General features: G+C 45.1%; 1 protein-coding gene across 1 annotated transcript in view; it reads left to right on the forward strand.

Annotated features, from left to right (window-relative positions):
* Positions 1-2,822: 2,822 nt before the first annotated feature.
* DUSP27 (dual specificity phosphatase 27 (putative)) overlaps positions 2,823-13,498 on the forward strand; it is a 27,807-nt gene continuing 17,131 nt past the window's right edge. The window contains exons 1-2 of the mRNA XM_004688443.1: positions 2,823-2,929; positions 12,098-12,192. Of these exons, the coding sequence (XP_004688500.1) occupies positions 2,823-2,929; positions 12,098-12,192 (202 nt within the window). The remainder of the gene's footprint in view (positions 2,930-12,097; positions 12,193-13,498) is intronic.

Below are 13,498 nucleotides of genomic sequence, written 5' to 3' on the forward strand. Positions count from 1 at the left end.
GTAGCAAGTGTACAAAGTCCTGGGCATTTCAACAAGGCGCAGGCGCAGCTATACCAGATAGGAAGTTGTTGCTCTGTAATAGGAAGACATAATTTCAATGTAACATCTGAATAGCCCAATAAAAGAAGGGTGTTGTCACGAAGCCCAATAAAAGAAGGGTGTTGTCTAGAATAACTGCAACACTTCAAGATGCCATATGATCTGTTCTTCTACCTCTCTCCCTTGTATACATGGGAAACCTACCCCATGCTGGAGACACTATCCTGAGGAAGACAGGAAATCTGTGCCCTCAGTCAGACTGCTTGGGGTGAAAGACAGGATGCCAGTAAGCAGAGAAGACAATCTTAGAAGTACTGTGGCGGACGTTCAGTTTGCTTGGAATTCTCCCATGTCCCAGGCAAATGGGAGTGGTGGGTGGCCCTATTTGCAGAATGCTAAATGCCGTTGGGAATATAGCCTTGGAAATGATACAGAAAATGTAACTGGGGCAGGAAAGGGGGGCCCACTTTCTACTGGCAAGTAAAACAAAATGGGAAGATGAGTATTATAATTTTACAAATGGATCTGAGCCTCAGAGGAATTAAAAGAACATTCTAATGTCACATAACAAGGATGTGGTTTTCTTATTTCTAATCTCCAGTGGCTCAGATATTGCTTTCTGCACCTTCAGGGGTGGTGACTTAAGGGTATAGAGGAGGCTTTCTGTCCCTTCTGAGCAAGCCCCTCCTACCTGTGGTCCCTCTTAGAGGTGTGGGCTGCTTCTCTTCTTTCTTATATAACAGCCCATCGCTCTGAGCCTTGGTCAGCCCATTCCTGCCTTATTCCCATCTCCTCTTCTTTCTCCCTCCCTTGCTCATATTTCTCTCACACCATATGATGTCTTCATAGACCCTTGAAGTCTATGGGCATAAACTGTACCCTAGTAGTTTCTCAATGAAGTAGCTCTTCCCTTCTGTGACAGTCTCTTATGAAGTCCCTATTTTGACACGCCAAGATGTGATTTGGTGACTGGCAATGATGGTGCCACCTGCCTCCTCAGTGATGGCTTCCTTGACCACTCTGTCCAGAGGAACCCCCTTGCCAGTCCTGCCAAGTCTCTGTCACACGTATTTGCTTTCAAACTATCATGTAAAACTAACTTTGCTACCCAAAAATTGTCCATATAGAGCCTTCTGGAATCCCTTCTCAACATATCTGCTGTTATCACTTCTTCCACAAAGCCTTCTCTAACTTCCTCAATCAGAAGGGTTCTCTTCCTCTGAATTCATACAGCACTCTGCTCTCTCTTGGACATTTTCTACATTCTGCCTTATGTGTGAGTTATTTTTGATCTGTGTCTCATTGCTCCTAATAAACCGTGAGCTCATTCATTTATTCAGGCAATTTTTAATGTCTGGCGTTGTATGCCTAACCTGGAAGAAAGATAATTTTAAGTAAGTCTGTGTTTTACTTTGGTCAAGTGCAGTGCTTGACATGTCACAGGCAATAGGTAGAAAGTTGTGAATAGGTAGGTAAATATGTTGGCAAAGGAATGGATGAAGGGGTATGTGGGATGAGGGACCTATTGGGTCACTGGACTTTGCTTAGCTCACAGTGATGTAGAAGGTGAGCTAGTGAAGCAGGGTTATGACCTCATTTGAAGTTTAGGAAGCTTGTAGAATGTTTATATCACCCAGGGTTGTGACAGACCAGCACTGTAGGCGATGAACAGGGGAGTTGTGGGGGAGGGGACTACAACTACCAGTTTGCTATCAGTCACCTCTGTGAAAAGAAGTGTAACCTGGTCACAAGCAAGGATTACCTTTCTGACTCTCATGGTGCTCTCCAACATATGTCAGAGGACTCAATCTCTGTGTCTAGTATTTTTCCAGCCACCTATAAGCAGACATGGAGTTGAGGTAAATTCTGTTGCATTCTTCCAGATCCTTGGCTTTGGAGTATCAGGAGTATGGACAGAGACATAACAAAGAAAACCAAAGATGCCTATTTATTCAGGCATCTCCAATTACAAAGCATGAACGTAGGCACACCAGTGTCAGTGTCCAGAGAACCAGTCAGGAAGGAAAGAGTTAAATGAGGCCTGCTTTGGGGTCTGGGGCCTGAGCCTGCATTCCTTTCTCCCAGATCTCTGCCAGGCTATGGGGCCAGAGGCTAAATTTAGCAGGTAGCTAAGGTTTCCTGTTAACAGCTGTCCTACCCCTCAGAGTAGAGCACCAAAGAGAGGAGAAAGGTTAGTCCTATTCACTGGTGGGAGCTTCTGGTCATTTCATCAGGGTCCCTAGGGCGTCGGGACTGCCTTTTGGGTGAGATACAGGTAGGTCAGAGGCAACTGGCTTGTCCTCCTCATTTAGTCCTGTTGAGCCCAGGACTTAAGTGGAGGGGCAGCAGGGTCTGCCTGGGCTTGTCTGGGACGAGCTCCTGAGGGTATCCTGCGCCTTGATAGGCTGTGGGATGGCGCCTGAGCCAGAGGCCATAGCTTGGGAGACCTGTAGAAGGTCAGCTGTATTTCCCTCAGGAAGAGACAGAAGGAGTATGCCTGTGTATGTGTGTGTGTGTGTGTAAGGGCCTATGTAGCCATTTCCTGAATATTGTGGCTGAACCATCTAACCACGGTGGGGGTTTGGGGGTTGGGGGCGGTTTCCTTAATCACAGGGACTGGGCCATTCTCACTGGGTTTCCTCATCAGGAATTAACACACTTTGATCTCTCCTGGTTTTACCAAGGAGACAAAACTGACACACCCCCTCCCCCACAAAACCTGAGCAACTGGATTCCCTAAGAAGCTTTTTTCATGCCAAATTTACAGAAGCTGACCGGCTGTCATGGCGACTGGTGGGGACCCGGAGGAGCAGGTAGTCCCAAACAAGGAGGAGGAAGGCGACGTGAAGGCGGTGCAGGCGCGGTACCTCCGGAGTCCCTCCCCCAGCCAGTAAGTGAGCTCCACACCCTGAGGCCATGACAGTGGGGGGCCAGGGAGCATGGTGAGAGATGGCCCCTGGACACCCACGGCCACTACCTTAAATTCACTCTTTCAGCAAGCATTACTGTGTACAGTTCATGTGTCACACTTTCTGGAGGAAGCGGACATGCAGACATACTGCATTGCTTAGTGGGACGGTAGGTCTAGTGTTAGTATGCTACGCTTACAGGCTGTGGTGGGCTAGGGAAGGAAGAGCTGTACTTGGGAAAATCATAGAAGGCTTCCGGAGGAGGTGGCACCGGATCTGAACCTTAAAGAATGAGTAGGACTTTGACAGGTCTATATGGAGAGTGGGATTTGTTTCATTGGGATTGAGACTGGATAGATAAGGCATAGTAGACCATGGACTATATAAGCATCAGGAAGGGAAGAGGCCCATTACTGGTACTAAAATATTTTTGCAACTGTGAACAAGCTGTCTTTCCAACCAGGATATGTGCATGCCTACAGAGGAGAGGCAGGGGTAGGTAAATATGATGTCTCTTCCTACAAAGTCTTCTTCCTGACAAGTCATTTAAAAGTAACTTTGACATGAAATCATTAAAGATTTAGTATTACTTGGAATGAAAAACACGCATGAAATTTTTAAGACACCAAAGACTGGTTCAATTGCCGACTAGACCCAATAGTGTGTGTGTGTGTGTGTGTGTGTGTGCGTGTGTGTGTGTGTGTCTGGCCATTTTCTTCTGCCGTAACTAAGAGCAGGACCTTGACCTCTAATTACACCCCTGTTACCCAGTTCATGTGACAATTCACTTTAACTCTTTAGCTTCTGTCTCTTTATCTATGAAAAGGGAAGGAAAGACCGAAGTAGAGTATCCCAAAGAGATGTTACGTCGAAGTATCTATGATTCCTGTTAACTAGCTGACAGTTCCTCCTTCTTTCTGGGGTCTTGCTGGCAACTGCTCTTCAGGGCTGGAAAACTCACCTGTTGGAGCAAGATGAGTTCAGGGCTGATGTTCATTCCTCATGCACACTTTCCAAATTGCTTTTCTTTTAAAGCTCAACATTGTTACCCCACCTAAAAAACAGTCAGGATTGAGAAATTTCATTGTAGCCCCCAGAGAGGGCAGAGATGGGTGTGTGGCTGGGGTGGGCTGGCTTTGTGTAATGGGCAGGGTCATGCTCTCTGCCATGGCGAGCGGCCATTTCTTTCTCACTCACGTTCCAGAAAGGTACCTGGGCTGTGAGCAGTACCTGGGGTTCTTTTCTTTTGTTGAGCCTCTATTTTAAGGCTCAGCTTCTAAAGTGACCTCACACACTAGCATCAGGTATAGAATGAGGGAGAGCACGAAGGGTCTCTCAAAAGGTTTTTATTTTATGGGCCAGGGCCTGCAAATGGCCCTTTCACATCCATTCACGTTCCATTGATTAGAATTCAGCATGCGTACTTTCTTGTGAGGATGCAAGTTAAAAGTCCTGAGCTCGAGAAAAAGAGGAAACCTGCTTGTTAATATGTAGCTTCTCAGTCACAGCTACCCCTTTAGGCAGTTAATCATGTTGTCTTTTATTCCCACTCACAGAACACACTTACTGCCTCCGGGACCCCAAACCTCACCTAGCAGCTGCTGCAGAGTGTTCAAAGCCAGGTCCTCTGGCGCCTGTGCATCCTCTCTGGGCGCTAAGTGCAGCACCTCGTGTCACCAGGGAAACTGCCACAACAGCTCTCCAACTAGATGAAAAGGGACTGGGAGACACAGCTGCCCTCAGTCCAATTAATCAATGAATGCTTTTGTCTCAGAAGAGGGACAGTCTCCCATATTTGACCCTGATTTGGCCCTCAGAGTGGAATTCCCTTGTCTGCTGTCCTCTGTGGCCTCCACACCCACCACCTGGGCTTTTTTCCTGCTCTCTTATGCTCCCTGGCCAGGTCTGAAGCAAGGTTAGAGAGTGTGTCTTTTTTGAAGGCTGTACAATAAGTTCTCACTTCATGTGTCAATAGAGTCTTGGAAACTGCGACTATAAGTGAAAGGATAGGCAATGAAACCAGGTCCTCAAAACACTTTGACTTGTTCAACATTTGCCAGGATTATTTTTCTCATCAACATTATAAGGAAATGACATTGAACAAAACATTTGTTGCTGGTGGGAGTATAAATTAGTATAACCATTTGGAAAACTATTTCATAGTATCTGTGAAAGCTCAGCACATGCCTGTCCTGTGACATACCGGGAGAGAAGCCCTAAAATACTGTAGGAGCTCACAGTCATTAAGAGCAGAATGTTTAAACAACATAATGAACTTTCCAATTAACAGTCTACAAGACAGATAGTCTGGTGGGGTTATTTTTAAATACTGCATTTATCAAGTCCTAGCTCTTGGGTGGGATTGAACTTCACAGATTATTGGTTGGGGAAGGCAAATAGTGAGGACTGAAGGTCAGAGCAAGGGGAGGAAGAAGGCAGGAAAGATGAATTGTTCTGATTTCATATCAAATTAGCCCATCAAGGAACAAAAGTATTCATTAATAGGGATGGTCCAAGAGTGTTCAGGCCTTAGACTTTCCAGCAGTCAGTCCCCCTCCAAGGCAAGGGAAACTGAGAGCCCACATCCATGTGGGATAGGCAGAGCCTCCTTAAAGTTTGGTCCTCCATCCAGCCCAGATCTTCTCTGGTTTTTCAGTGACTCTTGATGAATCTTGTTGGTTTTGATATCCTTCTTGGCTTGTATATACTCTTTAACAAGTTTTAGAAGCTGGTCCCAAACTGGCTAGCCCTTCTCAGAAATTTTTAAAAGAGGCAAGCACATTATTATACTTCACAGGCCATTTCTTTAGTAGTGATTACCATAAAACCTGAGGTATAAATTATTAGAGCTCCACTGACTTTTGAGATACCATCCAGTCAATCACCCCATTACACTGAACCTGGCCTAAAAAAACCCAGGTGACTGAATCTATAGTGTCTTTGAAAATGGAAAGACATTCCACAGTCTGAGGGAAAATATTTGAAAATCACATATCTGATAGAGAACTTGTGCCCAAATTATAAACAAAATCTCTAAAAACCCAGTACCCTACTAAGGGAACAACCCAGTTGGAAAATGGACAAAAGACTTGAACAGATCATTCACCAAAGAAGACATATGGATAACAAGTAAACACATGAAAAGATGTTCAAAATCTTTATTCATTATGAAAATGCAAATTAAAACCTCAATGAGAATACCATTATATGTCTACTGGAATATCTTAAATTAAAAAGACTGACCACGTCAAACATTAGTGAGAATGTGGAATGCCTGGAACAACCCCATTGCTGGTGAGAATATAGTGTGGTACCACCATTTTATAAACTGTCAAGTCTTAAAAAGTTAAAAAGCCCACCTAAGCATCTACTATACAACCCAGTCATCCTGCTCTTAGGTGTCACCCAATAGAAATGAACGCCTGTGTCCACACAGAGACTTGTAGCAATTTAATTTCTGATAGTCTATAACAACCCAGACGTCCACTAATGAATGAACATGGTAGTATATTTCTATAGCGGAATACTATTTGGTGGTGAAAAAGGAACAAACCATTGCTTCCTAGTTGAATCTCAAAATAATTATGTTTAATGAAAACAGTAAGATGAAAGAGTAGTACCATGTAGCTCCATGGATCTCCATAGTGACAGAAAGATTAGGGCTTGCCTAGGGAGTTCAAGGCAGAGTCAATAGAGAGAAAACTTAAAAGGGAAACTTTGTGGGATGAGGGATAAATTTACAGTCAGGATTATAAGTTTGTATAAAATTATACCTCAAAGACATTTTTTAAAGCTATAAAAGGAGAAATAAACCTCTCTTCTAGGAGACAGTCTGGTGGAAAGGACTTCAGTGGTAAAACTGATATCATATCTGCTTTCCCATTTTTTAGCCATGAGAGCTTGCAACAATTACTAAATCATAAGATGGGAAGGCCAGTTTTACCCAGTGGCAGAAATTAAATATGTATTTAAGTGCCATAGATGATATTTACATGTGTATACATTATAGGTACAGGCATAGTAGGTATCTGATAAATGGTGGTTCTCTTCCCCTTTCCTTCCAGAGAAAGCTATCTGACAACCAATTCCTTACAGTAACTCAAGGTATAAAGAATTTTTTATTTAACCAGAGTCCCACATACTGTAGTTGAAACACCATATTTCTCTAATTCTGCCACAAGCAGCAGATCATTCTAGGCAACAGATCATTACCTATTGCCATCAGTCCCCTGCTTGAACAATCCTCCCTATACTTAATAAGTGCCTGTAATTCCATCCTTCTTGTTTTATCTCTTCAGCTAAAGGCTTGAGTCTTTGAAAAATTAAATTGTGTGCTGAGTCAGCAAATAACCACCAGCGGCCTTTCACTTAATTTCCGAAGGTGACTGCAGCAAATTGCCACAAACTAAATGGCTGAGAAATGACGCAATACATTCCCCCCCCCCCCAACTGGCAAAAAACAAGCACTCGTGTCGCGCACTGTAAAAGAGAAGGCCAACACCCCAACACCCAACCAAGGGTGGGAGGCAAGAACCAGGAAATCAACGGCCCACCCCAACCACCCCCACTTGACAAGGCCAAAAGAAGAAAATCAACGTGCCACTCCAAACATTCTCCCAACACAGAATCTAGGGAAGAACCTCACCGTAACGCCACCCACCCCATGGCAACCCCCAACCTCGTAACTTATCCCAGAGAAACACAAGTGCCCCAAGAGCTAGCACCCAACCCAAAAATCGCACCTCAAAAGCACAAACAAAAGAAAACACACAAAACAACCTAATCACAACAACGCAAGACCCAGAACAAAAGAAAGAAACAAAAACGCCGGTGGCCAAAATACAATGCACTCACAAGAACCCAGACACAGATGGGGGACGGTACGCACAATCCAACGCACGGAACAGGAACCAGCCCCTGCCAAACGACATCACGAGAAGCCAACAGTCACGAACAACCAACCGCACTCACCAAACAAAAGAACTAGACGCCAACAGACACGACAAACAAAACTCAGACAGTCTAGAAAAAACCCATCCTGGCAGGGAGAGGAGACTTAACATTCCTACCTTCTCTGTAAATCTCATTCTTGGATGAATTAAGAACCTGAAAAAAAAAAGTGTGTAGCTAGTGGATAGAGGTATCATCTTCGTTTTGGTCTGACTGTAGGCACCGACTTCAAGTGCCTTAAATTCAAACCTAGCTACCAAGAGATGCTCCCTCTGGAGGAAAACATTTAGTGGCTCGTCCCTCTTCCAGTGAGGCAAATTTCCCCAGCGAATTCACAGATTGACACTACAATTTCAAGCTCCCCTGCCCCTGTCCTGAGGGGCAACTTGGCAGGACCCACTCCCCATATGTGCTGTCTCCATCATCCCACCCCAGACCCTACATAACAAGCTACATAATCAGTGAGCCAACCTCAGGCAGGGCTCTCCCTTATAAGGAGACCCCCTCCCCCAAGTCCCCCCATGCAGGTGGTCTGGAACCCACCTCTGCCTCTTCTTTTCCACCTCCCTACATCACTTTTTTTCCAAATAAAGGCTCAGTCTCTCTCTTTCTCTTGCCTGACTTGACTATTTTTCTGCTTCCTTTGATTTCTTGCTTTGGCTTTTTAAATAGGCATTTTCCATATCTTTGCGATGTTCTAGAATTTCTCAGAGGTCTGGTCAGGTGTCTCTCATGGCAGCACCTTCTCTCCACCTTCAGGGTGATCACCTGTGCTCTGCTGGCCTTTCTGTACTGAGCTTTGTGTGTCTGGTGGTGGCTCTGTGGCAGGAGTGGGGCACCCCGTGTCCATCGGAGTGTCCTCAGGAAACGCCTCTCCTATCACCCTTTCTCTTTTATTTCTTTTTCTGTGAAGATTTTCCCACCCTGGCTCTTTCAGGAAGCCTGCAGGAAACAGCTTGCTAAAAATCGATTTTCTTTAGTTTACTGACTTCTCTCCATCCATTGGAGCCTGAGCTTTGCCTGGGTGGTCACTTTCTCTGAAGTGAATGAGCACTTAGAGGTAGCTCTGGAGCTTGTTCCTTTCTCACAAAAGCCAAATCCAGAAACACACCCTGCCGTGTTGCCTCTGACTTCCACTTGCAAGGGCTTTCTTGAAAGGAAGTGATCGGCTGTCTGGGCAGGAGAAACGCGATGTCACTCCTTTCTGTGTCTGGACAGCCTGGCAGTTGGCTTAAAACAGCGGCTTTGAAACTTTGCTAACTGTAACACGCAGTAGGATTCAGTTCAGAGCCTATTTTCTGGCGAGTGTGAGGAAAAGTTTTCGCAAAATTATGCTTCACAACGGATGGTGCTATTATATGATAGTTCTGCCTTTCTTTTTTCTCAGAGTTGAGCATGACCCATGGAATTGATTCTGTGATACACTAAAGGGTCACAGTCTGCAGTTTTGAAAAAACACAAGCTTAAAAATGCTGCTCCACTCTCCCGCTCTTGGTTAGGAAGTCCATCAAGCCGGCTTTATTGTTTCTCTTTCAATTCACCCTCAAGGCTCTTTAGCTGCTATTTCCTGATCCTGTGATGAGGTGTGTATCGATCTTAGATCCTTTCTTTCCCAGCCTGTCTTTTTGAACAGCCAACCCTGGCTGCTTCCTAGTCGGGGCGGGTAGCGTCTCACTCCCGCTCAAGTAGGCGGATGGAGGCGCTGACTATGGTCATAAATCAAACCCCCCACGTCCCCCCACTCCCCCCACCCTCCGCTGCCGACTCACTGGCTTTGCCAATATGAACAGGCCTGTGGTTAGGTCTCTTTCTCTGCAGTCCTGCTTCTCCATGGAAAAGGAAAGAGCAGGTCTCTCCCATTAGGGTGCTTTGACTTCTGGGGGCCCATGTGCCCCCAGCTTTAAAAGCACCGGGTTTACAGCTCTCTGGCAGTTGACTCTGGAAAGCATTTATAACCCGCACTCTGCATTCCACACCGCAAGGCTTGGTTTAACATTGTTCAGGGGCAGCCAAGAACTGACACTAGGCTGGGGAGGGAACTTGACCCTCTTTTTCTCAATCACGAAACACCAACTTTTCTGAAGTGTCCTGTGTCATGTCTCCACTTGCTGACTATCAGCTGGGGTTCAATCAGCACCACCCATGAGGAGGGTGGATGTTTCACAGTCATTTCTACTTTCAAATTTTTATTTCAAATTCACCCCTATTAAAGTCAAGACCTCGGAGTTTAGGTCTGTTTAAGACAGAATCTCATTTTTCACTTGAAAACAAATCTGTACCAACTGTGGTTGCTCAGGGATATGGCACCCTCAGGCTGGGCTGGTAGATAGAAAGGGGGTGTCTGGGGGTGCCAGCTGGGTCCCTTCTGGGCCTTCTGCACTCCTGATAGGGGAGGCTCCAACTTCTCCTTTTCATCTATTTCTGTGTGAGTTGCTTGGAAGGGGGTTTCAAGATCAGAGGCCCTGGATCTGCCGAGGAGTGAAGCGAAGGGGCTTGGGGGAGAAATGAGGGCAGAAAGCTGTTATCAGCCCCACTTCACGTGAGATTTCTCTGCTAACTTCCCTACCAGGGTTTTGTTCTGAGCTTTTCTCCAAAACTCATTTCACATAATCTTGACCTTAAGAAAGGCGGTAATTATTTTATTACTAATAGTACAGGCGGTCCTCAGTATCCTCATTTCCACATCCATGGCATCAACAAAGCATGAATGGAAAGACATGTAATTTTTAGATCTATGGTAGGCAGTTCTTTATTGAACATGCACAGCTTTTCCCCCTTGTCATTATCCTCTGAACAACACAGTATAACAATTATTTATATAATGTTTATATTGTAGAGGTATAAGTACAGGGGGTGATTTAGAGTGTACTGGAGCATTGCCTAGGTTGTATGCAAATATCACCCTGTTTATAAAATGAGCACTTGCAGGTTTCCGTATATGGAAGTCCAGGTCCCAACCCCTCTGGATATGGAGAAAAGATTATATAGATACTATTAACTAATAAGTATTGCTGAAATGCAAATATGACTCAAGTTTTAATAAAATTTTACGTCTAGTTTTTTGAGATGTTGGTATCTGAAAATGAGTCAGCCCTGAATTTCCAGCTCAGAATGTCACAGGGTGGGACACAGTGGCCAGGCTTGCTGTCTCATGTCAGTATCATTTATTGTCACTTCCCAATTACAGCAATTTTGGCTGGGTCATTGATATTTTAGGTTCCACATCATTATTAGAGAAAAATGTGCTTTGCTCAAAATTCACATAACACGTGGAATTGCAGTCTCCTTTTTCTATCTCTGCTCAAAAATTTGCCCAATGTTTAAGACAATTCGAACAGGACTCCACAGGCAGCTTGTCTGACTTCTTGTGGCGTCAGCTAGGTGACCTGAGTGCTAACCTCTAAAAGGCTGTTGGCCAGGAGCGCAGCAGGGACTCCGAATTTCCTTTGGTGCTGTGCCAGCCCATCATTGCCAGGTCGTTCCTCTATGAGCAGAGCGAACTTGTGGGGCACAGAGAGCAGCCCACCTGCCTGCCCATCCGCAGGACCCTGGTAGGGCCACGATGAGGGACATCTTGCACTTTAGAGTAGAGGAACAGGGGGCAAGAGAAAAAAAATGAGCAAGATGTCCAGGGTGGGAGCCCAGTAGAGGAAGCACAGCCACAAGAAGGGGCGCCCCCACAACCACATCCACAGCTCTTTCCTCCGAAGCCTAGACTGGAGCATGTCATTCCATCACTAAACACCCACTTATGAAGCAGATGCCTACTCAGGCCTGAAAGCAGACAGGCGGTGGACACTCTGGCTGATGCTACTGTGGCCTGAAAGCAGACAGGTGACTGAGCCACAGGACACAGCATCTGCCTTCGCAGTTTCCCCAGCACCCCTAAATGGAAGAAAGCATTCCCTTTGTCTCCCATTGCTCTCCACTTGTGGGTAAAATCAGATCCAGGTTTTTATTTTTTATTTTTGTTGAAGTGACATTGATTTATAACAGTATATAGGTTTCAGGTGTACGTCATTGTAAATCAACATCCATTGTACTGTATTAGGTTCGCCACCAAAAGTCTAATTCCATCTTTCACAGTACAATTGACCCTTTTTGCCTGGCTTACCCAACCTCCCCAGATCCACATTTCTTATTTAGTGCCCCAATTCATGTATTGCTCAGCATTGTCTCATGAATACTCCTTCTCTTAGGTTCTCGATGGTTTCTGATGCAGAAACTGAGAGCATTTTCATGGAGCCTATTCACCTGTCATCAGCTATTGCTGCTAAACAGATCATCAATGAAGGTAATTTCCTCCAAGGAAGCTGAGTGGGAGCAATGAGTCTACAGGTCACCTGGAGATGGGACCTTAGGAAGGTGTCACTGTCATCTGCAGGTGGGACCTAGCAAGGTATTGATATATTTTGCAGGTGCTGCCTTATCACATTTAAGAAGGTTTCACTCATTGCTGGAGTATAAGGGATCAGAGGGGGAAAAAGCAACTGAAATAAAGTAAAAACAAAAATCAACCAATAAACCAGAGATATCCTGTGGGGGGTGGAGAGGGATCAAAACTGGGGTGGGAAGAGCACATGGGACTATGGTGATGGCACACGGGTGAAGTGGTGGGAAGTCCATGGGGGTTACAACTGAGATGGAAAAACATACAAAATGAAGAATGATGTAAAAAAAAACTAGTTTTTTTTTTTTTAAAAAAGGCAACTCTGACAACCCCTAAACTGTCACAGGACAGAGGTGGAAGTTGTCACACCATTAGCCCACAGTTCCTCTTCTCTCTGCCTCAACCACAACTCCAGATGGGTCCCCACATCTCTGCCCCATGGCTCAGCTCTAAATGTTCTCTGATCGCCATTTCAAGAGCAGCCAAATAAAAAATAATAAATAAATAAAATCTACAATCCCAGAGTGGTACTTTGTTGAAAAACGGATGACGGTGTTCCTGGTTCCGGCTTCCACGTTGCCCTCCTGGCTCTCCAGGGCTCCTACAGAACAAATGTGACAGTTTCTCTTCTACCTACTCCTACTGAAAATAGCTCTTCTTTAATCCATGTCAAAAAACCAACCAACAGACTCCCAAAGCCTCATTAAAGTATACAGCACTGTCTTTTTCATCTATTTCTCCAGCTGGTGGTTGTTTTGATTTCTTCCCTTTCCAGGCTAGAAACAAGTGACCCCGCCCCTCATCCCCCCGGACACTGGCTTTCCCAGGTCTCTGGGTCATGCTCAACTTGTTCCATCCCATCTCTCTCCCTGCATCAAATCTCCCCTAATGCCCCAATCTGAGGTCTCCTCAGAACACAGCAAACCCCTGTTTTGCTCTCCTCTATTCACACTCTGTGGCAGAGGCAGACTTTCATGAAATCAGAAAACTCTTCAATGTACCATTGCACCCACTGACCATTAGTCAGCAGGACAGTGTTCTGAAGTATCCCTGGATATGTTCTCTCTTTACAATATCCATCTATTTCTTCCCCCACCCTTCAGTCATTAAGACTAATGAAACATAGGCTTAATGCCTCAGAGAAGGGGCATGGAGATCAGAGCTAGGGAGAAACAAGGCATTGCTATGCCTTAAGATTCAGTCTGAGTGT

This window comes from Condylura cristata, unplaced genomic scaffold, assembly GCF_000260355.1.
Source record: "Condylura cristata isolate star-nosed mole 26May11 unplaced genomic scaffold, ConCri1.0 scaffold00024, whole genome shotgun sequence".
Lineage (NCBI taxonomy): Eukaryota > Metazoa > Chordata > Mammalia > Eulipotyphla > Talpidae > Condylura > Condylura cristata.